Source organism: Hyperolius riggenbachi, chromosome 12 (genome assembly GCF_040937935.1).
Source record: "Hyperolius riggenbachi isolate aHypRig1 chromosome 12, aHypRig1.pri, whole genome shotgun sequence".
Classification (NCBI taxonomy): Eukaryota; Metazoa; Chordata; class Amphibia; order Anura; family Hyperoliidae; genus Hyperolius; species Hyperolius riggenbachi.
The window spans coordinates 217,122,840-217,150,704 of NC_090657.1; the positions used below are offsets into that span (position 1 = coordinate 217,122,840).

The 27,865-nt window shown below is 44.7% G+C and overlaps 1 protein-coding gene across 2 annotated transcripts in view; it reads left to right on the forward strand.

The window, feature by feature from the left end:
• Window positions 1-27,865, forward strand: part of STX8 (syntaxin 8) — a 292,938-nt gene that overhangs the window by 197,647 nt on the left and 67,426 nt on the right. For both annotated transcript variants that reach the window (XM_068263795.1, XM_068263796.1), the window contains exon 7: window positions 24,661-24,762. In XM_068263795.1, the coding sequence (XP_068119896.1) occupies window positions 24,661-24,762 (102 nt within the window). The remainder of the gene's footprint in view (window positions 1-24,660; window positions 24,763-27,865) is intronic.

Here is a 27,865-nt window from a genome sequence, read left to right on the forward strand (position 1 = left end):
GGGGTCATTAGTGGGGTTCCTATACTGCCCTGGCATTTTAGGGGCCCTAAACCGTGCGGAGTAGTCTTGAAACAAAAATGACCTGTGAAATCCTAAAGGTACTCATTGGACTTTGGGCCCTTTAGCGCAGTTAGGGTGCAAAAAAGTGCCACACATGTGGTATTGCCGTACTCGGGAGAAGTAGTATAATGTGTTTTGGGGTGTATTTTTACACATACCCATGCTGGGTGGGAGAAATACCTCTGTAAATGACAATCTTTTGATTTTTTTACACACAATTGTCCATTTACAGAGTTATTTCTCCCACCCAGCATGGGTATGTGTAAAAATACACCCCAAAACACATTGTACTACTTCTCCCGAGTACGACGATACCACATGTGTGGCACTTTTTTGCACCCTAACTGCGCTAAAGGGCCCAAAGTCCAATGAGTACCTTTAGGATTTCACAGGTCATTTTGAGAAATTTAGTTTCAAGACTACTCCTCACGGTTTAGGTCCCCTTAAATGCCAGGGCAGTATAGGAACCCCACAAATGACCCCATTTTAGAAAGAAGACACCCCAAGGTATTCCGTTAGGAGGATGGTGAGTTCATAGAAGATTTTATTTTTTGTCACAAGTTAGCGGAAATTGATTTTAATTGTGTTTTTTCACAAAATGTCATTTTCCGCTAACTTTTGACAAAAAATAAAATCTTCTATGAATTCACCATACTCCTAACGGAATACCTTGGGGTGTCTTCTTTCTAAAATGGGGTCATTTGTGGGGTTCCTATACTGCCCTGGCATTTTAGGGGCCCTAAACCGTGAGGAGTAGTCTTGGAACGAAATTTCTCAAAATGACCTGTGAAATCCTAAAGGTACTCATTGGACTTTGGGCCCTTTAGCGCAGTTAGGGTGCAAAAAAGTGCCACACGTGTGGTATTGCCGTACTCAAGAGAAGTAGTATAATGTGTTTTGTGGTGTATTTTTACACATACCCATGCTGAGTGGCAGAAAGATCTCTGTAAATGAACAATTGTGTGTAAAAAAAATTAACAAATTGTCATTTACAGAGATATTTCTCCCACCCAGCATGGGTATGTGTAAAAATACACCCCAAAACACATTATACTACTTCTCCTGAGTACGGCAATACCACATGAGTGGCACTTTTTTGCAGCCTAACTGCGCTAAGGGGTCCAAAGTCCAATGAGCACCTTTAGGCTTTACAGGGGTGCTTACAATTTAGCACCCCCCAAAATGTCAGGACAGTAAACATACCCCACAAATGACCCCATTTTGGAAAGTAGACCCTTCAAGGTATTCAGAGAGGGGCATGGTGAGTCCGTGGCAGATTTCATTTTTTTTTGTCGCAAGTTAGAAGAAATGGAAACTTTTTTTTTTTTTCTCACAAAGTGTCATTTTCCGCTTACTTGTGACAAAAAATAATATCTTCTATGAACTCACTATGCCTCTCAGTGAATACTTTGGGATGTCTTCTTTCCAAAATGGGGTCATTTGGGGGGGTATTTATACTATCCTGGAATTCTAGCCCCTCATGAAACATGACAGGGGGTCAGAAAAGTCAGAGATGCTTGAAAATGGGAAAATTCACTTTTTGCACCATAGTTTGTAAACGCTATAACTTTTACCCAAACCAATAAATATACACTGAATGGGTTTTTTTTAATCAAAAACATGTTTGTCCACATTTTTCGCGCTGCATGTATACAGAAATTTTACTTTATTTGAAAAATGTCAGCACAGAAAGTTAAAAAAATCATTTTTTTGCCAAAATTCATGTCTTTTTTGATGAATATAATAAAAAGTAAAAATCGCAGGAGCAATCAAATAGCACCAAAAGAAAGCTTTATTAGTGACAAGAAAAGGAGCCAAAATTCATTTAGGTGGTAGGTTGTATGAGCGAGCAATAAACCGTGAAAGCTGCAGTGGTCTGAATGGAAAAAAAGTGGCCGGTCCTTAAGGGGTAGAAAGCCCTAGGTCCTCAAGTGGTTAAGTAGCCATGTGCGCGGCTACTGTAGCTGGCTCTCCCCGCCTCCTCTCCGCCCCCCACTGAGCATGTGCAAACAGTCTAACGCGGCTATAGCCGCTCTAACGCCGTAGCATGCTGCACGTTCCGGACAACGTGCTGCGTTACATGTAACACAACGTGTTCTGTGTGAACAGCCCACTTGTGTTACATTGCTGTGCGTTGGGGGAGCGTTACAGGCGCACCAACGTGCGCCTGTAACGTCCCTGTGTGTTAGCAGCCTAAAGGTCAACTGGAGTGAGTAGTATATGGAGGCTGCCATATTTATTTCCTTTTTAACAAATCCGGTTGCCTGGCAGCCCTGCTGATCTATTTGGCCACATTCGTGTCTGAATCACACCGGAAACAAGCCTGCAACTAATCTTGTCACATCTGACAATAGTGTCAGAAACATCGGATATGCTGCGCGCTTATTCAGGGTCTATGGCTAAAAGTATTAGAGGCCGAGGATCAGCAGGATTGCCAGGTAACTGGTATTGCTTAAAGAGAACACGAGGTGGCATATTGTTATCCTAACAGGATCCAGAGGTATGTCGTGTGCACAATGACTTGCCTCTGGGTCATCGAACCGCCGCTGCCATCCCCCCCTCCCCTGCGCTCTGCTTTACCCCCTTAAAAGATCGCCAGGCTAGCGACAATCTGCTTGTCACTAGCTGGCTTTATTTATGTGAGGCTGTCGGTCAGCCTCGTAGCATCTCGCCGATTTCAGGCTATCCCCGCCGCTCCCCGCCTCTGTTATCTTCCTCCGCTGGCAGATTGACGCGTATGGAGGCAGAGCTGCAGCTCAAAGCTCTGCCTCCAAGGTAAAATCTTGCATTTTGACTCGCTTCACAAAAAAGCTTCAAACCTTCATTTTCTACGCTTTATGAAAAAAGGATTACCGGTAGTTGAATTGTAATTTTTGTTTACGACCTAAAAGTGTCAGTAATTAGTGCTGCTGTAGGTTTTAGGACGCAGAATCTACGTCCGGCATTAAAAACAGCCGCTCGCTGCCGCAAGGTCCTGTGAATGATTGCTGCTGGCAATAGCAACAATCATTTAATAAAGATTGTAAGAAAAAAAAGTTTTAAAAGTTAAAAAATAAATAAATAAAGCTACATGGTCCCAATAAAATAGAAAGTTTTTTTTTTCTTTTGTAATCCCCTGTTAATTTTTAAACCTAGCCTATTAACCCATTGTTAACCCCTGCAACACCTATACCTGTTTATAAACCTTTAAGGACTGCCGCCTGTTGTGATCACTAGGGCGATGCATTGTTCTGCTGTTGCCTAGCGATGCATCTATGCAACTATGGCCCCCGAACTGTCGCCCTTGCGAACGCATCTGATCACGACAGACGCACAGGCTAGGGATAACGGTTCACCACATGCTCAGCTAGTAATAAAATATGGCATGTGCTTCTTGTACTCCTGACCATTTTTTGTATTGGCTGGTGGGATCTTGTCTCCTGAAATGACCCCCTTGTTGTTTTTAGTTTGGTTGTTAGTTTGGGTACGTGCAAATTTTTACTACTCTAATGTTTGTAGTTTCTATTTTGTCATAATTTTCCTTATTCTGTACATATTTTTGATGCATTACAATTGCTTGTATATGATGCTATAATTTCATACTACTTGTACTGTACCATTATGCTAACGTGTCTCAATAAATTATCGTTTAATAATAATAATAACAAAAAAATGGCATGTGGGGTATCGTTTTAACTGGGAAGGGCCAATAATTCATTGTTTTTGTGTTTTATAACTATGGGATGTGTCGTGAAAATTAGGAAGGGTGAAAAATGAAAACAATTGGGTATTTTCTGCATTTACCCCTAATTTTTCCCTATAAGATGACTGGGTAATATTTTTTTGTACCAAAACTATTTTATTTTGCAAAGAAAGCCTAGATTGTACTAAAAACCAAAAAAACAAATTCTATATCACTAAAATGGTATAAGTAATTAAAAAATGACTCCTGTATCATAACGAAACAGCTAAATTGTAAAAAATGTCAGGAACCTTAAAGTGAACCTCCAGACTAAAAATCTACTCAGCAGCACTGAAAAGGCTTGATGTGTCTTTAACAGTTTCACAGCGAGAGAACTTTGTTTTTCTTACCCAAGCCTCATTTTTAGCCACACAAAAGAAAACTGCCCGGGCATTTTTTCCCTGATGCTGTGCAAAGCATGATGGAATTTCTGATGTAGTTGTTCTCATTCCGCTGTTTTGGTGCATATTTTTTTTTTTGTTTTGTTTTTTAATTTGAGATTTGAAGCCTAGTGCGCAAAGCTGGGAGGGGTGATCAGGACACAGGACAGTTGGAACTGTGTCTCATGCTCCCTGTCACCTCCTTTCAAACAAAAAGATGGCTGCCCCCATGAAAAAGATGGCTGCCCCTATGAAATCACATTTGCTTGTTCTTTTCAAACAGAGTGGGTAAGAGATTACATTACCTATCTATTTTAATTAACATAGTTAATGTAACTTACTGACAGTATGTATGTTTAGGCTGAAGTTCCCCTTTAAGGGGTAAAAACTGTGAAACGTGAACCAGTTAAATTCTCGTAAGAAAACAAAACAAAAGTAATGTCCGCTGCTTCCAGTCTGAGCACTGCAGCCATGTTGGCAGCGACGGTTGGTAAAATCACAAACTGCGCAAGAACGTCCTCGTAGAGCTGAATAATTACCAGACCGCCGCTGTACAACCAAATATTTTCACTTGACGTATCCTGAACTTGCTCATGAATAATAATTAATTCCCTTTTCTGCAAGGAAAACAGTTAGAATAATATATAGGTATAACATTGTGTGTCTAATTTATTGCATATCTTGGCAGAGGCATAATGAGGCAGTCTATTGGCGGCACCTTGGGAGTGTTAATATGGTGGTCTTGGCCAGGCGCCATGGAATACTCGTAGCAAATGGCTTATTAGTGTTGGAGGCCGCGTGCTAAGTAGCCATCGCTCGTCATTTAAGAAGCGTGTCGCTCATTACGCCGCTCTTTTTATAGAGGTGATTTGTCTGACAGGAATGTTTTGTTTTAAAGGAACAGAATAAAGTAGGTTTTTGTTGAGTTGAACAGACACAGTTGTGCCCCCCTAAGCTAGCTATATGTATGGGGGTGGAGGGGGGGGGGGTCGGGCATACTGCTATAATGACACTACTGGAGGCTTATCACTTGTCAGGGTCACCTCTAGGCTTATCTCTCATACGGGTTGCCACAAGTCAAGACTTTGAGGCTTGTCTTAAAGGGGTCTCTCTGAGGCTTGTCCATTGGCTGGATCAACCTGTGTCTTCTCGATTGGCTGGATCAACTTGTGTCTTGTACATTGGCTGGGCCGCCTCATCTCTTGTCCAGTGGCTGGGTCACCTCATGTGTTGTCCATTGGCTGGATCAACTTGTGTCTTGTCCATTGGCTGGATCAACTTGTGTCTTGTCCATTGGCTGGGCCACCTCATATCTTGTCCAATGGCTCAGTCACCTTGTGTCTTGTCCTTTGGCTGGGTCATCTCATGTCTTGTCCAGTGGCTGGGTCATCTCATGTCTTGTTCATTGGCTGCATCACCTCATGTCTTGTCCATTGGCCGAGTCACCCCATGTCTTGTCCATTGGCCGAGTCACCTCATGTCTTGTCCATTGGCCGAGTCACCTCATGTCTTGTCCATTGGCTGGGTCATCTCCTACACAGAAGTCCAGTTGAGTCAGCAATATGGTTTATCCATTCATATATCACCTGGGTCACCTTAAATCCAGTATTTTAAGTAGGTCACCCTGAGGCTTGTCTCTCTGGTGGGTCACCCTGAGGCTTGTCTCTCGGCTGGGTCACCCTGAGGCTTGTCTCTCGGCTGGGTCACCCTGAGGCTTGTCTCTCGGCTGGGTCACCCTGAGGCTTGTCTCTCGGCTGGGTCACCCTGAGGCTTGTCTCTCGGCTGGGTCACCCTGAGGCTTGTCTCTCGGCTGGGTCACCCTGAGGCTTGTCTCTCGGCTGGGTCACCCTGAGGCTTGTCTCTCGGCTGGGTCACCCTGAGGCTTGTCTCTCGGCTGGGTCAACCTGAGGCTTGTCTCTCGGCTGGGTCACCCCGAGGCTTGTCTCTCCACTGGGTCACCTAGAGGCTTGTCTCTCGGGTGGGTCACCCTGAGGCTTGTCTCTCCACTGGGTCACCCTGAGATTTGTCTCTCGGCTGGGTCACCCTGAGGCTTGTCTCTCGGCTGGGTCATCCTGAGGCTTGTCTCTCGGCTGGGTCACCCTGAGGCTTGTCTCTCGGCTGGGTCGCCCTGAGGCTTGTCTCTCGGCTGGGTCACCCTGAGGCTTGTCTCTCGGCTGGGTCACCCTGAGGCTTGTCTCTCGGCTGGGTCACCCTGAGGCTTGTCTCTCGGCTGGGTCACCCTGAGGCTTGTCTCTCGGCTGGGTCACCTAGAGGCTTGTCTCTCGGCTGGGTCATCCTGAGGTTTGTCTCTCGGCTAGGTCACCCCGAGGCTTGACTCTCGGCTGGGACATCCTGAGGTTTGTCTCTCGGCTAGGTCACCCCGAGGCTTGTCTCTCAGCTGGGTCACCTCAAGGCTTGACTCTTGGCTCAGTCACCCCGAGGCTTGACTCTTGGCTCGGTCACCCAAAGGATCGTCTCTCAACTGAGTCACCCTGAGGCTTCTCTCTCGGCCCGAAACACTCCACACTTTTTCTGTCTGCTGGCTCTACCCAAGACTACACACTCAACTGTGTCTAACTGAAGCCCTGTCTGTCATCTGCTTCTCTTCATGAATGATCTGTCAGCTGGGACCTCCTGAGGCTTCTTCTTCAGCTTTTTGTTTCCTTTCTCTATCCATGTCCACCACCCAAAATAAAGCTCACTGTGTCAGAGACAATTACAATTAATATTTATCCAATCACTGGTAAACACACAGGTGGACAGGGCTAGATGTCGGAAGGGTTAGTACTTGGGGGCAGGGAGGATCCAATTTTTAGTGGTGGTCTACACTAGGAGGCCGTCTCTACACTAGGAGGGTGTCTCTACACTAGGAGGGAGTCAGTGAAAGACAACTTCTGGAATTACCCTTTAAGATGATCTAATGGCCAGAATGGATGGGACTCTGTGCTTCTTTTTGGTTGTTTTTAGTTGACACCATCTCACCTGTTCAGCTGTTTCCTCCATTTATGGGCTGGAGGGTGAGGGGAGAGACATTTCTCTGAATCTTTGTTTTTCCTTCTATATCATAATCTTAGCTTTTGACAGCGAGAAGCGCCAGGGGGGGCCTGACAGCCAAGATGGACACTTTCCCTGATCTCCCCAGGCGACATACAGAAGGGCTTGCAGAGCTGATAACTGGCAGAGTATGCAGATGTCTCGGGCCTCTTGAAGAAGATCTTAGAGCCGCGATTGCTGACATGAAACGTGTCCTGCAGCCATGTCCTGTGAAATGAAGCCCCGCTTGTTAGCAGATACTTGTGTTCTCAGAATTGCTACTTCCACCAGCTCCGGTCCTTAAAGTGAAAGCACCGCACAAACATTCTTTATGGCATTTAAGGGCCTCGATGAAAGCGGAGTTACTTCTGTGGGAAACGGCCAACTTCCATCTTCTCTATCCAATCCTACGTGGGACATAAAGTGTACAGTTTCCTCTCCTGCTTCCTCCTCTTCCCAGAGGAGTTAATTTGTGGATATCAGAGGAAGAAGGTACTTTAAAACATACCTTTTGAATATTAATCAGGATAAAATCTCAGTGACTCTCTGCAGAGAACAAAATCTCAGCGACTCTCTGCAGAGCACCAAATCTCAGTGACTCTCTGCAGAGCACCAAATCTCAGTGACCCTCTGCAGAGCACCAAATCTCAGTGACTCTGCAGAGCACCACATCTCAATGGCTCAGCAAAACACCAAATCTCAGCAACTTTGCAGAGCACCAAATCTCAGCAACTTTGCAGAGCACCAAATCTCAGCAACTCTGCAGAGCCCCAACTCTCAGTGACTCTCTGCAGAGCACCAAATCTCAGTGACTCTCTGCAGCGCACCAAATCTCAATGGCTCAGCAGAGCACCAAATCTCAATGGCTCAGCAGAGCACCAAATCTCAGCAACTCTGCAGTGCACCACATCTCAGTGACTCTCTGCAGAGCACCAACTCTCAGTGACTCTCTGCAGAGCACCAACTCTCAGTGACTCTCTGCAGAGCACCAACTCTCAGTGACTCTCTGCAGAGCACCAACTCTCAGTGACTCTCTGCAGAGCACCAACTCTGTGACTCTCTGCAGAGCACCAAATGTCAGTGACTCTGCAGAGCACCAAATCTCAGTGACTCTCTGCAGAGCACCAAATCTCAGTGACTCTCTGCAGAGCACCAAATCTCAATGGCTCAGCAGAGCACCAAATCTCAGCAAACTCTCTACAGAGCACCAAATCTCAGTGACTCTCTGCAGAGCACCAAATCTCAGTGACTCTCTGCAGAGCACCAAATCTCAGTGACTCTCTGCAGAGCACCAAATCTCAATGGCTCAGCAGAGCACCACATCTCAGTGACTCTCTGCAGAGCACCACATCTCTGTGACTCTCTGCAGAGCACCAAATCTCACTGACTCTCTGCAGAGCACCGAATCACAGTGACTCTCTGCAGAGCACCGAATCACAGTGACTCTCTGCAGAGCACCAAATCTCAGGGACTCTCTGCAGAGCACCAAATCTCACTGAATCTCTGCAGAGCACCAAATCTCAGTGACTCTCTGCAGAGCACCAACTCTCACTGAATCTCTGCAGAGCACCAAATCTCAGGGACTCTCTGCAGAGCACCAAATCTCAGTGACTCTCTGCAGAGCACCAACTCTCAGTGACTCTCTGCAGAGCACCGAATTGTAGCATCTTTCAGCATATCTTTTCTTCTCTTCAGCTCATGCAAAGTACGCAAACTAGCAGGTCTTGTCATGTTGTGTAAATGAATCTCCCCGCTCTCCTTCTGTGTTTTTCATGCATTTAATTACAGCATGTATCTTATAAATGTGAACGCAACATAAGGGCCAGTGCACACCAAAAAAACAATAGCGTAATCGCAAACGCTCAGTGCTTTTTGAAATGATTTTTCAAGGCAATTCCAGGCATGTGCCTAGCGATTTTCTATTTATACCCAGCGATTTTTGAAGCGTTTTTGTGTAGCTTTTTTTCCCTCATTATTTTAGATACAGTACAACTGCTAGTGTACTGGTTATGTAACAAAACCTCTTGGAAAATCGCTCTGATCTAGCGCTTTTCAGAGCGATTTTACACTTTCCTATACTTAACATTGAGTCTGCATCACCTCAGAAATGCTGCAGGACCCGCGTTTGCGTTTGGGAAAAAAAAAATGTAATCGCTCTGGTGTAATCCATACCATTCTAACATATAAACTGAATGCTTTTTCAAAAGCGCTCAGAAGTGCTCTTGGTGTGCACCAGTCTTTACGCAGCAAAGAAGTTCTATGAAAAGACTGTCAGCAGACAAGTTGGGCTTTCCGGGCTGTGAAACGCGTCACTTCCGGGAAGGAAACTAATGTGGAGCAAGGAGGCATCAGACCAGCCGAGAACCTGTGATCTGCTACAACAGGTGAACGCAGGATTATATTGTGAAAAGGAAAACCAAAATCGAAAGCTTGAAAAATATATAGGTGTGAATAGAGAGCCTCCTTTACTTTAAAGGACAACTGTAGTGAGAGGTATATGGAGGCTGCCATATTAATTTTCTTTAATTTACCAGTTGCCTGGCAGCCCTGCTCATCTATTTAACTGCAGTAGTGTCTGAATCACACCAGAAACAAGCATGCAGCTAATCTTGTCAGATCTGACAATAATATCAGAAACACCTGATCTGCTGCATTTCAGCAAGGCTTTGTGTACAGAGGCGCCAGAGTAGAATAAAAACATTTAAAAACCGTCTAAAAGAGGGGGATGTTCATGTGGACTTACCTCCCTCAAAAATATAAAACTCAATTGAGTCACAATATATTAATACAAAAATGTTTATTGAACTCCACTTAGTGCAACGCGTTTCGCAGGTGTGGTCCTGCTTCATCAGGCAAACAGGAGTATAACTCAATGGGTCTAGATTCAGAAGTGAGCGCCTCACTTCTGCATTTAGACCCATTGAGTTATACTCCTGTTTGCCTGATGAAGCAGGACCACACCTGCGAAACGCGTTGCACTAAGTGGAGTTCAATAAACATTTTTGTATTGATATATTGTGACTCAATTGAGTTTTATATTTTTGAGGGAGGTAAGTCCACATGAACATCCCCCTCTTTAGACGGTTTTTAAACGTTTTTATTCTACTCTGGCGCCTCTGTACACAAAGCCTTGCTGAAATCTTGAGTCCACCCTCGGTGGAGGGGTGCTACCCCGTTTCCTATCTACAGAGAGCGACATCTTAAAAACCTGAGCGGGGTCAGGTTCTAATACTCCCCACCTGCACTTGAAGTGGTTGCCTATGGGTAACCCATGTTTGTGAGTATATCTAAAATATTTTGCTTTTAACCACAACCAATTTAACAATACTACACCATATCGGGCTCTCGATTTCTCTTTGTTTTTCCAAGCATGATCTGCTGCATGCTTGTTCAGGGTCTGTGGCTTCAAGTATTAGAGGCAGAGGATCAGCAGGGTAGCTAGGCAACTGGTATTGCTTAAAAGGAAGTAAATATGGCAGCCTCCATATACCTCTCACTACAGTTGTCCTTTAACCGTTTGTTAGGAACTTTTGTGCTATCCACGATCCTAAAAAGAAAAATTTAAAAAAAATTATAATCAGGTGTTACCAGGCCGCGTTTTCTCATAAAAGAAACTTTTTTTCTTATAGGGCAGGTTGCCTTATGTGCCTCGATCAGTCTCCATCCAACAAAAATAGGAAGATAATTCGTCAAATATAATCTAATTGCTTTCTTGGTTCCTGCCTATGTTTTATGTCACTTTCAAAGGATGTCCGCTCTCTGCCAAGCCCTTTGTAAAAATATATTATCTCTCGCAGGCGTCTGAGCTGACGACGTTGAGGAAAGCGCCTTCCTCCGAACATCTGGCGTCCTCGGCAGCTAATTGGCTTCACCGTTGCAGCATTTTTATTTTCTAATTCCTCTTTTTTTATCGTTGTGAATTTACAGCGGAAGGTCGGAGTTACCTTCCAAATGAAAACAGCAAAATATGTTTTCTCCAAATCTCGTAATACTCCTCCTCTCGCTGCAATTTGCACCAATTAGCCCCGTTTCTTAACCGGAGTCGGCCAAAAGTGTTACTTCTGATCCTCGTTTGCTTATTAACCTCTTATGTCTCAGAGCCAATTTAGATCTGTTGAGTGATGTCAGATCTGGGCTGATTTTACAGTTTTAGCTCAAGTTAAAGGGGAACTGAAGAGAGCGGTATATGGAGGCTGTCATGTTTATTTCCTTTTAATCAATACCAGTTGCCTGGCAGCCCTGCTGGTCTATTTCTCTGCAGTAGTATCTGAATAAAACCAGAAACAAGCATGCAGCTAGTCTCGTCAGATCTGACTTTAAAGTCTGAACAACTGAAACACCTGATCTGCTGAATGCTTGTTCAGGGGCTATGGTTAATAGTATTAGAGGCAGAGGATCAGCAGGGCAGCCAGGCAACTGGTATTGCTTAAAAGGAAATAAACATGACAGCCTCCATATACCTCTCTCTTCAGTTCCCCTTTAAAGGAGCAGTATCGTGAAACGTTGTAACATTTAAAATGCAAGTGTATGCGTATGTAGAAAATGTATCTTTGTTCCAAAGTAAAATGCACAGCCAGTTTTTCCAATCTCCCTGTCACTTACACTAGGTAGTAAAAATCTGACAGGTTTTAGACTAGTCTACCGCCTCATGGTGGGGGATTCTCTTGCTTTTTTTATTTCCAAAAGCACTTACTTAAAGTGGACTCTTGCACAGGACAGAAGGCAAACCTAGAGAAATGCACCCCAATGTATTTAGAGAGGTTAGCCTGTTTAATACCCCCTCATATGTGTCTAATCACAAGTTGTAATCTGATCTCTCCCCTGTGTCACATGACTGCCTATGGCAGATAAGCAGATAAATCCATTTGAAAGCACAGGCTGTAAACAATATGTCTGCTTCCATGAATCAGGAAGTAGAAACTGTGCAAATGCTTTTTAGGATGTTTATCAGCTGTAACAAATACATGTTTTATTTGGCGGTATTGATGGCTATACATGTCAATACAAAATGTGCTGCAGACCATATTGAAGTGCATACATGTCAATACTCTCCTGCACTGTATACTAGACCTTGCTTGACACATTTTGGCAAGTTACACGAAAAAAAAGCTTATGCAAATTAATTAGATCACTTTTTGCACAGAAATTCTGGGGAAATTGAACGCCAGGGAGGTTAAAGGTTATTATATTGTTGTGTGTCTTTTAGAGCAGAGAGGAATTCTGAGTTCAGGTCCACTTGGCTGGAATCCTTACATAGTTCATTTTCATAGATTGCTTTAGTAAGAATAAAGGAAACACTGAGAATCCCCTTGAGGAGATGGACTAATCCAAAATCTGTCAGAGTTTACCTGCCTACTGTAAGCGACAGCAACATGGGAGAAAAGTAATTTATGGTGCATTTTACTTTGGGAGAAACGTACTGCTTAATGCACTTTAAATTTAACCATTTTTTTGTGATACCTGGTATTTAACGCTGGTCACATGTTTCAATTGCGATCATTTGCTGGTGCTTTCGGTTGTATTAAATGCACCAGGAAAAATCCTTGTAGTTTCCATCAAATACAGTCGCTGTATCAACCAGGAAAGATGGAGAATTTTGATCGAATTGAGTTGCTCTGAAAATCTATACATTTGGCGATGGCAACAGTACACGGTCTTCCTCTGCACAGAGCCATTATCTGACCACACCCTCCCCCTCCCTCTGCTCCCTCCTATGGAGAGAGAAAGTGGACAAAATCAGCTGGTGCCGCCTTCCTGCATTGATAGCGGCAGTAGAGACAGCTGGATCGCGTCTGATGGTTTTTTTAATGCAGAATTTATTTCTGCTTATTCTTCACGTTTAGTTTGACACAAGGGAAAAAGTTAGCAGGATTTTTGGAAGGGAGCAGCGGACGTGCCGGACTCTGGTGAAAGCTGTCTGGCCTCTTGTTAGTCTGCTGAAATCTTATCCGGCTCCCTGAATGTGGCTGAGGCTGGCTGCTGCGTGTGTGGTGCTTGCTGTTCTAACACCTTCCTTGCATCAGCAGAGAAACTGCGATAAACCTCTCCCAAGAGATCATCTGATCGGGGGAGGGATTCAGGGGGAAATTTTAGGTTGGTGTCATCCTTATTGATGGGTGTGCTCAGTATTTTATGCATTGATTGGGAACTGTAAAGAGTATTTTCTCGCCCTGACTTAAAGCGAAACCGTAACCAAGCATTGAACTTCATCCCAATCAGTAGCTGACACCCCCTTTCCCATGAGAAATCTATTCCTTTTCACAAACTGATCATCAGGGGGCTCTGTAAGGCTGATTTTGTGGTGAAACCCCTCCCACAAATGATGTCAGCGACTCACAGCACTGAGGTACTGACATCACATTGTGGGAGCCTTGCTGTATTGTGGGAAATGACAGCTGTTTCCAACTGACAAAAAAAGCAAGCAGCATCTCCTTCCAGTGACATCACCTGCCAGCAGTAAAAATGTCACCATGTGATAAATGTCATAATGTAAATCAGGGAGAGGAAAGATTTTACAATGAGCAAATACTGACTAAAGCATATATATATATATATATATATATATATATATATATATATATATATATATATATATATACTGTAAAAATTAAGCACTTTTTTATTACATTATTTTCACTGGAGTTACTCTTTAAAAAAAGCACTGCCGATGCTGTACAGACATCTCATCAGCCTCGTGGCTAGAGACACATCTGTTGCTAAAGAGAATCTGTACTGTCCGATTTGTACACAAAAAAACGTTAATCGAGTCACCGTGACCTCCTGGATCCCTCTTTGCCGTTTCCGACACTTCCAGCTGCAATCCTGGCTTTTGATCACCAGTTTTAGGCAGTGTTTACAAAAAAAAAACATGGCTGGTAACCAGGAAGTGATGTTCGTGTGTGCGTGTGCATATGTGTATGTATCTATACTGTGTGTATATATATATATATATATATATATATATATATATATATATATATATATATATATATATATATATATATATATATATATATTTATGTTGTGGGGGGGGGGGGGGTCACATGCTGAGAAACTGTGAGAATCCCAGATTGCAGATAATTCACTATGTAATGAATACTTGTAGCATACTGTGTATATATGTATGTATATATATATATATACAGATACACACACACACATATATATATATATATATATATATATATATATATATATATATATACATATATATATACATATATATATATATATATATATATATATATATATATATATATACACACAGTATACTACAAGTATTCATTACATAGTGAATTATCTGCACTCTGGGATTCTCACAGTTTCTCAGCATGTGACAGGCAGCTAAACCCAACCCCCCAGCCTCATAAACTGCACAAGCTGAAACTGAGAGCAGAGAGTGAGGAGTAAACAAAGCACACAGAGCCTGCAGGGGGCGTGCATAACTTGTATTCATTACAACTGAGGCAGTGCATTCCTCCCTGGGTCGACAAAGCTTGACAAAGAAAAGCAGATTAGATATATTACAGAGACAGTGCAACTAGAAAAGGCTGCGGTAATCCAGAGCACATTAGAACAGGTATAGGAACTTATAGGATAGAAGAAATAAGGCTAAACATTTTGTTACAGAGTCTCTTTAAGTGGGGGGAGGGGTGGTATGAGCAGCGTGCAACGGAGCAGATTCCCACAGGCAGGGGAGCAGGGAGAACAATGCGATCATGAGGTGCACGGGCATCCAGGATGCCAGATCTTTACCAGACATCGTGCACACTCTGGCCTGACTCACGACTCTCGGCCATAGCTGTCTTTATCGTCCACCACAGCCGAGTACAGGCCTTACCTGGGGCTTCTTTAGTAACACCATAAACTGCAGCCCCTCAGCTTTGCTGGCCCCTTATCTATGTTGGAAGTATGCCCCCCCCCCCCCAACGCTGAGCGGTACATGCTTTGTCTAACCATTGCAAATGTATCTAAACTGTGCATGCCCAGAAAGCTCTCTGCTGTGCATAGCCATGTGAGAGCATGATCCACGAGAACAGGTGGCGTGGACAGAGCAGACGCCCCCTCCAACACCAAGGGTAGGCTGGCACAGCTGGGGGGCCACAAATTTTATGGGGACACTGAAGAAGCTAAAGCATGGCCACCTTTAATCCTTGAACCCTTTAAAGTGGATCTGTAGTGTAAAAATAAAATCCACATTGTCAGATTGAGCAGTAGAAGTTATAATAAGGATGCATGATTGAATAAATGTTTAAAAACTCACCTGTGGCATAAAATCAAACTTTTATTTAGCCACGCCCACATTCTACAAAACCGCCATGGTAGTCTTTGGGTCTCAGTGGAAGTTGATTTAAAAAACGCATCAACAAGTGAATTGTCTCGCCTCATCTGTTTTTCACCAAGTGTTTGTATAAGTAACACCACAGGCAAGAAAAGTATCAATAGTAAGATGAGTAAAATAATTAGGGACATTCCTGTCTTGAAATGTTTGTTTTTTGCTTGGTAATTGCTGACCATTATAGTAAATAGAGACCTAATTCATGAGATAAAGTAATGGGAAACGTCCCCTCTGACTTCTGGGAGTATCCTAGCTGGCAGGAGGTGTGTCTTACAAGAGCCGAGTAGGTGTGTCTTGAGAGGTAATAGGATTGTGCCTCTTAGCCAGGCTATCACAGACTGTAAGGGGACAGAGTGCCAACCAACCATGGGATCTTCCAGACCTGCCACATTTCCTCCGTTACTTCAAGAGTAACTTTAATCCAGGACTGAGCTTCATCCCAATCAGTAGAAGATGCCCCCTATCCAGGGAGAAAACTTTATATTTTGTCGAATAGATCATTGAGTGTGATGTCGTGCTCTCTGTGAACTTCCTTGCATTGTGGGAAATATCTCTATGGGCTGGTACACAACGAGCGGCTATATCAGCGTTTCTGCAGCCGCTCCGCTTGGTCAATGTATCTCAATGGGGTGTGCACACTAGAGCGGGAGGCGTTTTGCAGAAACGCATACTCCCGGGGTGAGGCATTTTTTGGATTGCGGATGCGTTTCTGCCTCAATGTTAAGAATAGGAAAAACGCAAACCGCTCTGAAAAACGGCACTTCAGAGCTGTTTTTCCGGCGTTTTTGATACAGAAGCTGTTCAGTAACAGCTTTACTGTAACAATATATGAAATCTACTACACCAAAAACGCTTCACAAAACCGCAAAACGCTAGCTGAAACGCTACAGAAAAAGAAGAAAAAGCGTTTCAAAATCTGCTAGCATTTTGCGGATCTGCTAGCGGGTTTTGGTGTGCACTAGGCCTATCTCAACATTCCGCCTTGCTAGTGAGTGTGTTTATAGATAATGGCAGTTGGTGCTGTCTGTTTTTTTTTCTTGCCTGCCAGAATTAAAGTTGCTGACCTGCAGGCTCACGGTGGATCAAACAACATGAACTAATTACACAACAATTATCAATGATTTCTTGATCTATCGTCTGTTTTCTTTTTAACTTCTCACTTTGCAATTTATTTTTTCTATTTCAAAGACATAAGAGTACATATCGTGCCACAATGCATTATGGGGCTGTTCTCTGAACACATTACAGTGATATTTGTTATTCACCCCGTATACTAAGCTAAAGGCCGTGTAGAGATTACAAAGCAGCCCACCTTCTGCAAGCCTGATTCCTGCTTTCGGCAGTTGTGCAGGATCTCAGCAAAGTCCAGACCATTTTTACTGGCTGGACAGTTTCATGGTTCCATGAATGTGGAAGGACCTCATAGCGATCTAAAGGCTATTTTTTTTCTACCTTTTTGCCTGCGATCCTGGTGACGGGGGCTGCTTGGCGGTTTCTGGCAGCGGCGGATCTTTGTACTGTTGACAGGGAAATATTTTACTGATGAGACGTATTCAGCCCAGGGCCCTGTGCAGATCAACTCACACAAATAGGAAAACAGAGCGAATCCCAGGCCTGCGACCTGTGCGGGCCGAGCAGCCATACTGCGTCCGGGAAACAAATACATTATATCCTTATAATGACATTACCTGGCCCAGCCCCCCGGCCAGGCTGGATGTGACACCGGTTCACTTACTGGAGTCCCAAAACTCAAAGTTCAACTGTGTTTTTATCTATTTAGTTTTACAGGAAGGCAGCCATATTTTCCAATTATATAACCGGGAAATATCTATTCTTAAAGCAGACCTGAACTCAGAACTTCCCCTCTGCCCTAAATGATAAGCAACAGCATAAATAACCTTTAAAGAAAAAAACATTTCTTTGTTACAGCTTACAGAAATGATGTAATAAACCTGCAGTGTGTCTACTTCCTGCTTTCATAGAAGTACACAAAGGGTTAGTCTCCTGTTTACACACATTAGCTGTGTCTGCCAAGACTGCTGAATTGCTCTGCAGACACAGTTGAGAGATCGAATTCCAGTAGTGATTAGTGACAGATGAGGGGGAATTAAACAGCTCTCTAAATACATACAGGGTGCATTTCTCTTCTGTCCTGTGCAAGAGTTCAGGTCCACTTTAAAGGAAACCAGACCTAAGGGGTCCTAAATATTTAATCCTCACCCGGAGCTTCTTCCAGCTCTATAAGCACGTGAGAGTCCCTCGCTGTCCTCGTGCGTTCTGCCATTCAGCTTCGATCAGCCCCTGCTTAACAGACTGCAGGAGTACTGTGGCATCAGTGGATCAGTCCTCCAGTGGTTCAGATCATTCCTGACTGACAAAACAAAGAAAGTATCCCTAGGTCCTATAATGTCCAAACCTGCACCTCTACAATTCGGAGTGCCACAAGGATCAATCCTATCCCCTCTGCTGTTTGCAATCTACATGTTGCCTTTCGGTACACTTATCCAACGACATGGCCTGACGTACCACTGCTACGCCGATGACACACAGCTATACCTGTCCTTCAAACCTGGTGGAACAGACCCTACTCCAAAAATAAACTCTTGCTTAGCTGAGCTACAGGCATGGATGAATGATAACTGGTTGAAACTGAATGCTGACAAAACTGAGGTCCTGTTTGTCCAAAGCCAGCGCTCGCCATCAAAACAGCTCTATCCTAAAGCAACACCAATCAGGATTGGGATTTCAGACATAAACCACTCCAACCTTGTGCGCAGCCTTGGCGTACTAATCGATGGGGAATTGAGTTTCAGAAACCAAATTTCATCTGTTGTTAAATCTTCCTACTTTCATCTGAAGAACATTGCAAAGATTAAACATCTGATTCCCCCAGAGGATCTTCCAACCCTAGTTCATGCCTTCATCACATCACGGCTGGGTTACTGCAATGCCCTTTATGCTGGCCTCCCCAAAAAGGACCTGCGTCGCCTGCTATTAGCGCAGAATGCTGCTGCCAGATTGCTAACAAACCAGCCTCGCCACTGTCACATTACACAGATACTTCGCTCACTGCACTGGCTACCAGTAGAATGGAGAATTCTCTTCAAGATTGGACTGCTGACATTCAAATCCCTGCACAATCTGGGCCCTGGATACATGAAGGACCTGCTGAAGCTGCACCACACCTCTCACAACCTCAGATCAGCAAGTTCTATAAACTTGGTCACTCCCAGAGTGCACCTCAAAAAATCTGGAGATCGAGCCTTCTGTCATGCTGCCCCTACTCTTTGGAACTCCCTGCCACACCCAGTAAAGACAGCACCATCCCTGGAGCTATTCAAATACAGACTGAAAAGCCACCTTTTTAGCCTGGCATTTCCAGACTTATAAAATTCTTCCTCTGTACCACGATGGGCGGAGCCGTGCTTATGCGCTTTGATTCACATGGGAGAAAAGCGCTTTACAAATGTTATTTGTTGTTGTTGTTGGTAATTAGCTCAGCCATGTCAATCCTGGGCTACTGCACATGCCCAGAATGATCCCGATTGAGCCTATTACCGGAACTGATCGCGGCTGAGTGGCAGACTGCGGAAGGACAGCGTGGGATTCACGTGCTTATGGAGCTGGAGGAAGCCCCGGTGAGTATAAAATCTTTAGGGTCCCTCAGCTCTGGTACACTTTAAGGGCTCAGACATTCTATAAGCGCTTTTCTGAGTGCTTTTTGGCCTCCAGAGCTTTCTGAGAGCTTTTTAAAAAATACTTCCATTGATTTACATTAAAATCGCGGTAAAATCGCAATTGCTTTAAAATCATGTGATTTTAACGTGATCATAATTTTAATGCGATTTTAACCACTTAAAGGAAACGGGCAAAAAAATTTAAAATCAGCTTTACTCACCTGGGGCTTTCTCCAGCCACTTGCAGCCGACTGTCCCACGCTGATCGCTCCGCTCTCCGCCGCCTTACCGGGCTCAATGCACGCTCTTCAGGCAGACCTCGAGGTCGTCCTTACTGTGGCTGCATGAAGCACCGCTGCTAATCATGGCCACGTTGTCCGCGGCGTACTGCGCAGGCACAGAACTGTGCCTGCGCAGTACACTGCGGACAACGTGGCCATGATTGACAGCGGCGCTTCATGCAGCCACAGTAAGGACGACGAGGGGAGCCCAGGATGGCGGCGGAGAGTGGAGTGATCAGCGTGGGACAGTCGGCTGCAAGGGGCTGGTGAAAGCCCCGGGTGAGTAAAGCTGATTTTAATTTTTTTTTTGCCTGATGTTTCCTTTAATGACCAGCAAACTTATAAAACCGTCCTGCTAGAGCCTCTTAATGGTTCCAGGACGTTTTTATATGTCAAACAGTGCTGCTGCCGTTGTGCACGTGCACGCTCCCATGCGCTCGTGCGCGCTCCCATGCGCACGTGCACGCTCCCATGCGCTCGTGCATGTGCATTCCACGCGCGTGCATGTGAGATTAATGGGAAAAAAAACACCATAGAAAAAATTCACCTTTATTTCCAAATGATATATTGTCACCATACTTTGTACTAGGGACATAATTAAAATCTTGTGATAAACGGGACAAATAGGAAGATAAAATGTGTAGATTTTATGCACAGTAGCAGTGTTTATATTAAAACTATAGGATGAAATTGGAGTAATATTTTTTCATTTTTTCCTTGTTTTTCCCTTTAAAATGCATAGAAAATAATTACTGAAAACAAATATCAGCCTCAAAAAGCCTAATTGGTGGTGAAAAAAAACAAGAGGTAGATCATTTCATTGTGATTAGTAGTGATTAAGCTATTGGCAAATTAAAGGGATGAGCACGGAAAGGTGAAAATCGCTCTTGTCCATTAGGGTAAAAACCCCTTTGGGGTGAAGTGGTTAAAGTAAGTTAAAGTGAACCTTAAGTGAGAAAAAAAAATTGCAGCTGATCGGTGCCCACGACGAGTCGCTCTGATGCTCCGGGTCCCGCTGGCGGCCACTTCCGGTTTCGCTGTCAGGACCCGTCAGACTGGGGAAAGCGGCTGATTCTACGTGTTCCCAGCCAAAATAGCACCCCTATGCGGACATATGTCATAGGCACCCCTAGACTAAAACTCAATTTTTTTTTCTCACTTAAGTGCCTCTTTAATGGTAGCATTTTTTAAAAAGCTCTTAGAAAGCTCTGGAGGCCAAAAAGCACTCAGAAAAGTACTTAGGTCCCTTTTCCTTTAGCAATCGCTAGTGCTTAACGCTAGCGATTGCGCAAGTCCCTCATTTTTTTCTGCAATTTACGATCGCAATTTTGCTATGCAATGCATTGCATAGCAAAATTGCGGTAAAAATCCATCCACGGTGCGATTGCGCTTTTGTAAAATTGGAATTGCGGTAGTGAAAAATACCTACCACGATTCCTATGTTATTTAGCAAACCCTAGCGATTTAAAAATCGATAGCGATTTGCGAAGAGAACACAAGGTGGAAAGTTTCGTAAAAAGCAAAACAAAAACATGCTACCTGATCCAGAGCCAGATCAGGTAGTGTCAATTACCGCTGCTCCTAGGTCCCGCAATTGCTAAAAACGAAAAATGTCCGTGACCCCTCAAAAAATACATTGCAGTTTTAGAGCAGGTGCAGAGACGAGCAACAAAATTGATACGTGGGATGGAAGGTCTCGCTTACCAAGAAAGGTTAGATAAACTGAGTTTATTTAGTCTGGAGAAAAGACGCCTTAGAGGGGATCTAATTAACGTATAAATACATCAGAGGGTAATATAAAAGCTTGGCGGATGAGCTTTTTGTCCCTAGGCCTTCTCAAAGGACTAGAGGACATGATCTGCTCATGGAGGAAAAACGTTTTAGCCATTTATTTAGGAAAGGGTTCTTTACAGTAAGAGTGATTAAGATGTGGAATGCATTGCCACAGGAAGTCGTTATGGCAAATTCTATACCTGCATTTAAAGGGGGCTTAGATGCTTTCCTTGCGTTGAAAGACATCCATGGCTACAATTACTAGGTAATGCCTAATGATGTTGATCCAGGGATTTTATCTGATTGCCATCTGGAGTCGGGAAGGAATTTTTCCCTTTTGGGGCTAATTGGACCATGCCTTGTAAGGGTTTTTTCGCCTTCCTCTGGATCAACAGGGATATGTGAGGGAGCAGGCTGGTGTTGTACTTTATACTGGTTGAACTCGATGGACGTATGTCTTTTTTCAACCCAAATAACTATGTAACTATGTAACCCCTGGGGTGATGATGCTGCAGCTCTGGCACTGTGTGTCTCACAGAGTAGGGCGGTGGCGGGGGATAGGCATAGCTGGGGAAAGGTCGTTTCTAACGCGAGAGTGGGCGTTTTGCAGGAGTGCCTCTCCTTGCAAGGGACGCCCTTTCCCACTGTTAGCTGCCAATAAGCAGCTTGTCGCCAATTTTGTGGGGTCAAAGCAAAGGGTAAGGGCGTGCGATAAACCTTTGGCTGCAGCCCCCCCAAGAGTAATGTCCCCCCTGTTGTCTATGCACTGTAAAATCTCACCTGTCCAGCTGCCGCTACTCCCGGCCTCCTCTGATGTCACCCCGTGTGACTCCAGGCTTGTGTGCCCCAAATAGTAGCGCTCAGAGGTAACAGGCCTGATGTCATGGCATTGGGACAGGTAAGATTTTACACTGCATGGGCACCGGGGCAGGGGGGAGGGACTTTACATTTGGGGAATTGGCCAGGCAAGTGGCCCTAATCCCCACTGCATGCAATTTACATTAAATCTGCATGCAAGAAATACTAGCATCTCGATTACCATTGCTGGTAGACAACACAAATGCAACCTACGATTGTTTCTACTGATACAGACAGCAACGGCAAGAAACAATAGCGGAGAGAGCAATGCCCTTGTCTCCGCTTCTTCATTGTGGCTTCCATTGTGTACCTAGACAAATTCTGAATTTTTCAGACTAGGAAGAGACTGTGGATTGGTGAATATAAACAGTGTGTAGAGCAGTGCACAGAATAACCGCTTTAGTGGCGAAATGCGCTTGCCAAACTCCAGTACAGCTCCTATCCTATTCCCTGTGAATGCAGCCGGTGAGCGGGTCAGTCAGGCAAGACCATGTGACACCCAGAGTAGGAAGAACAATAGATGCCAGACTACACTCTTCAGTATCCCTGCATTACAGTAGAACATGTGTCCTCTATGTAAGGTTGCAGAGTTGTGTAGTTTACAGTAGATAGGTGTACATCGGTACCAAGACACGCCTACAGGAAGCTGTATGGATGGGTTGCATAATTACACAATAGGATTTTGAACTTGAAACATTCAGCTCTAGTATTAATACTTCAATTGCGCAAAATAAGTGCTCTGCTTTTGATCTCAGTGGGCAGAACTTGTTGTGCTGTAAATTCTTGGAATGTTTTGATGTCTCTCTACTAGCAGAAAATATAGAAACTGAAAGCAGCAGTCCTCTGTTATTATCTCACACTGCCCCCTAATGACAAATGGCCATAAATACACGTTACAGCAGTACTAATTAGAAGCAGGGAGATTTAACCAATTAGGAAAAAAAAATTGGCCGGGAGCACTTGCTTCTAAATAAATTGACTGCTAAAAGGTTAAAACAGAATAAGCATAAACGTTTTTGGAAGGACTGTGATGGAGTCCTGACCCTAATCCCACTGAGATGAAAGGCTGTCAAGCTGGTAAGTCCCTTAAAGGTGCAAACCAGTATCCTATATAATAAAATGCAAGTGTCCCTGCGTCATCAACTGAATGGTGGTGTGTCCCTGGCTTTTTTGTACTGAGCATGTGCGCAGCCAGGGCAGTTAGGTCACAGGGCCGGATCTGACAGTTTGCTGTGTGTGGTTCACAGAGGTTCTCATTGCATTGTGGGAAATAACAGCTTTTTCCAACTGCCAAGCAAACAGCTCCCTGTGTGCATATACTTCAGACAGTGGTAAGGAATGAGCAAGCAGGACCCGCATGTGTGCGCATTGCGGGGGTAGCAGCTGTGACCTAGCGCCCGTTTTTTTAACGGGCGGGCCTTTTTACTAGTTCCTGTATAACATATGAAAGGCATAAGGCTAGGCTCACAGTGGCTAATTGCATAACACACACATTATAATGAATGTGAACTGCAATGGAGAAAAGTGCTGCAACAAGAAAAGTAAAAGAGATTTTAACTTTTGGATTGCCTGATTAGCATCCTCATTACTTGTTTACCAGATAAAAATATAGAATTGATTTTTGATTCTATGCCCGACAGTTACACTTTAAAGAGAACCCGAGGTGTGTTTAAAGAATGTTATCTGCATACAGAGGCTGGATCTGCCTATACAGCTCAGTCTCTGTTGCTATCCCAAACCCCACTAAGGTCCCCCTGCACTCTGCAATCCCTCATAAATCACAGCCGTGCTGTGAGGCTGTGTTTACATCTGTAGTGTCAGTCTCAGCTGCTCCCCCGCCTCCTGCATAGCTCCAGTCCCTGCCCTGTCCCTTCCCTCCAATCAGCAGGGAGGGAAGGGATGCAGGCGGGGACTGGAGTTCTGCAGGAGGCGGGGAGAGCAGCAGACTGACACTATAGAGATAAACACAGCCAGCTCTGACAAGCTGTTTGTCAGCAGCGTGGCTGTGATTTATGAGGGATTGCAGAGTGCAGGGGGACCTTAGGGGGGTTTGGGATAGCAACAGAGGCTGGGCTGTATAGGCAGATCCAGCCTCTGTATGCAGATAATATTCTTCAAACCCACCTCGGGTTCTCTTTAAGTTGCAGTTTTTGTCACAGGGTGGCGCATCGGTTACGGATAGTAAAAGCTCACAGTTTTGCCACACACCTATACAGAATCTTGGATCAGTATTGTCTGCATGTTTGGTCCAGGCGTGATTCAGACACTACTGCCACCAAACGTTAGTTGCTTGGCTGTATCTAGCCACCTCTTTAACACGAGCTGCCCTAGGCACGTGCCTTTGTGCCTAATGGCGAATAAGGGCCCTACGTCACCAAGAGCTTCTTTAACATTCATAGTTTCTAGAATACCCGAAATCCTGCCTGGAACTCTTTCATTGAGCCTCTCTCACCCCCTATCTCTGTCATTGATAAATTGTGATCAGGAGCCTGAAAAAGTGGGATATGAGAGTTATTCTGTTTTTCTTTCTTCCTCCCAGAAATTATCGATGATCTGGCGAATCTGGTGGAGAATACAGACGCGAAGGTTCGCACCCAGACCAGACACGTGAAGCTCATAGACAAGAAGTCTGCGTCTTGCGGTAAGAATAGACATTGGTTGTGTGTGAAGTCAGCCATTGTTGCCCACCTGTCCGCTGGCGTGTCTTCTCTCGATCGCTACCTAGTCTGCTTCTGTGTCTTCTCTCCTGGGGTGCCTGTGCCCTGTGACCAAACACTAGAGGCTGCTAGGGGCAGCGTGGCATTCACCTTACGTGACCACTAGAGGTCTCTAGTGTTTGTGATGTGACATAGGGAGGAACGCCTAGCGGTGGCATAGCTGCCCACAGAGGGGAGATCACCAGGGACACTCCCAGTGGACTGATCTAAAGCAGTTTTGAAAATGGAAACAGGTCACATGAACAGCATTTTAGGGTCTGCACGGAAGTATTATTAATCACATTCATTATTATACATCCAGTATTATTCATCACGTGGTTTAAAAATCTGTACTTACCTGGGGCCTCCTCCAGCCCACCGTAGGCCACGAGGTTCCCCGGCATCCTCCTGGCTCCTCTCCCGGTCCCGCTGGTGACTCCGCTGATTGCCGACTTCGCCCTGAAGGCGCCAGTACGAGTCCCCGCCACACACGTTTCGTGTCATCACGCCGGCCGCTACGTGTCATCACACCAGATGGAGTGGAAGTCCTGCGCATGTGCGGTTCTCTAACTCTGAACCGTGCATGCTCCGGACTCTCACGCCGTCTGGCGGGATGATGCGTAACAGCCGGCATGATGACGCATAATGTGCGCGGCGGGCACTCCTACTGGCACCTTCAGGCCGAAGGCACCAATTAGAAGAGACGCCAGCGGGACCGGGAGAGGAGCCAGGAGGACGCCGGGGGACCTCGTGGGCTGTAGGAGGCTCCAGGTAAATACAAATTGTGATTTTTAAACCTGCTCAGTATCCCAGTGTCACATTATTACATGTTTAGCCAACTTTAAACTGAAGGTACAAAATCGTTAAAGGGACTCAGAGCTGAACAATTGACGTCAGTCGCGGCCAGCTACGCAGGAGAAGTGCGCCCTCTACGTACCTGTCCAGCGGCTGCTGGAGAGATACGCAAACAGCGCACTTCTCTTATGTTAGACTGGCTCCGACTGACGGACGTGCGGGGACCAGGTTCCTGAAGCTGCGGGCAGTGGAGGACGGCGGTGTGGGAGCGATCGGAGCGGATGGGGCAGGAGGAAACCCCAGGCATGTATAAAATCTTTTAAATTATTCAGCTCTGGAACACTTTTCAACGAGAGATGGTCAAGGTGATACTGAACAATCCCGACTTGCATGTAGATATTATGTATTGAATGCCGATTGTACAACACTTGGAATTGGGCAATTACTGGCGAGTTTGATTGGCTCAAATTTTAAAGGGAACCTTAACTGAGAGTGATATGGATGTTTCTTTTTAAACCATACCAGTTGCTTGGCAGTCCTGCTGATCTCATTGGCCAAAGCAGTGGCTGAATCACACACCTGAAACAAGCATGCAGCTAATCCAGTCTGGCTTCAGTCAGAGCACCTGATGTGCATGCTTGTTGAGGGGCTGTGGCTGAAAGCATTAGAGACACAGGATCAGCAGGAGAGTCAGGCAACTGGTATTATTTTAAGAGGAAAAATCCAGATCCTTCTCAGCTTAGGTTCCCTTTAAGCTGCATACAATCTGTATTATATTTGCATGCAGGCTAAACTTATTGGCATCTTATTGAACATCCCTGAAAACATGTATCTGCCCATTTACCAATCTGAGCAATGTCTGGGCTCACGTAGGATCTATCAATATGTTTGGATGACCGTATATGGGACGGGGAATTGGATAGGTCAAGACACTTTGAACACACACATAATGCAATCCTATCGCCCCTGGCGGTGTTATTCTTTCTGGATTTTAGAGTCTAAAAGCGGTGCAATTTTTATACCCTAAAATTCATATATAATCATACCACAGCGAGATCTGCAGCATCCCCTGCACATTACTCACCTCCCTGGTATCCAGTGCTGCAATTCTTCCTCCTGTGCTCCAGGTGGTGCTCTACCCCTATGGTGAGATCGGCGCCTGACATCATGTGACAAATGGCAATCTTACCCAAGGGATTGAGAGCCTTGGAGGACCCAAAGAGAGATGGGCTGCGAGCATCCAGATCCGTGTACATGGCGTTCTGCCATGCTGCCATGGATGTCTATGGCGGCGCCCAGGTCAGGCGCAGCGCCCAGGTCAGGCGCAGCGTGGGGAAAAGTGTGCTCTGAAATGACCCACCGCCAGATCCTGGAGGAGCTGAGTTATAACTGCACACTCTGCATATACCTCCTAGTGGCTACCCCCGATCCAGGCTTAAGATCACTGCTAACAGCATCTTTTATTCACCCAGGGTTGGGAATACTGCCAAGGAGGCTAAGGCGCCATTCACTTATCGATTTTCCTGCTCAATTCCTGGAAGATTTGATTGATCTGCTGAGAATCTATTCTCCCAAAATGTCAGATCAATCACTGCTTGATCCCCCCTGTCTGGTCCACGTCCCCAATTTACCATTTTTATGGAAATTGATTTGTGTACGGTAGATTATCCGTTTCCTAATATATGGACCCAAGCAGTTTTTTTCATTTTTCATGATTAGGGAAGAATTTAAAGGACTGTAAAATTTAAAATACATGAACACATATAAATAAAAAGTGCATTTTTCCCAGAGTAAAATGTGTAATACTTTTTTTTCTATGTTACCTTCACTTAGGCCTCATTCACACCTAAAAAATGCAAACACAAGCGTTTTGTGTTTTTGTGCGCAGATTTTTTTCCCCTCCCGGTGCTCCATTGCGAGCTGCGTTTTTGGAAAAAGCGCTTTGCCAGAACGGTTTTGAGATTCACTCCCCGACGCAAGTCAGGAAGTGAACTCTTTGACCTGGAAAAGAATAAATATTCATTGTTCAAGGTAATGTCCATGTTTCCTTATGCCTCAAGTGGATGATATTACAGTTTAACAGTGTGCTGACCAGAAAGCTGTTATGCGGTAGTGGCCATTTTTAAAATGGAGGACAGAGAATTCCATTGATCACAGTTGACAAACAGGACGCGGGAGAGGAGAAAGAGATTGAGTTGTAGACTACAAAGGAGGGAAGTATGACCTGTGTATGGTTATTTTGACTCTTTATTT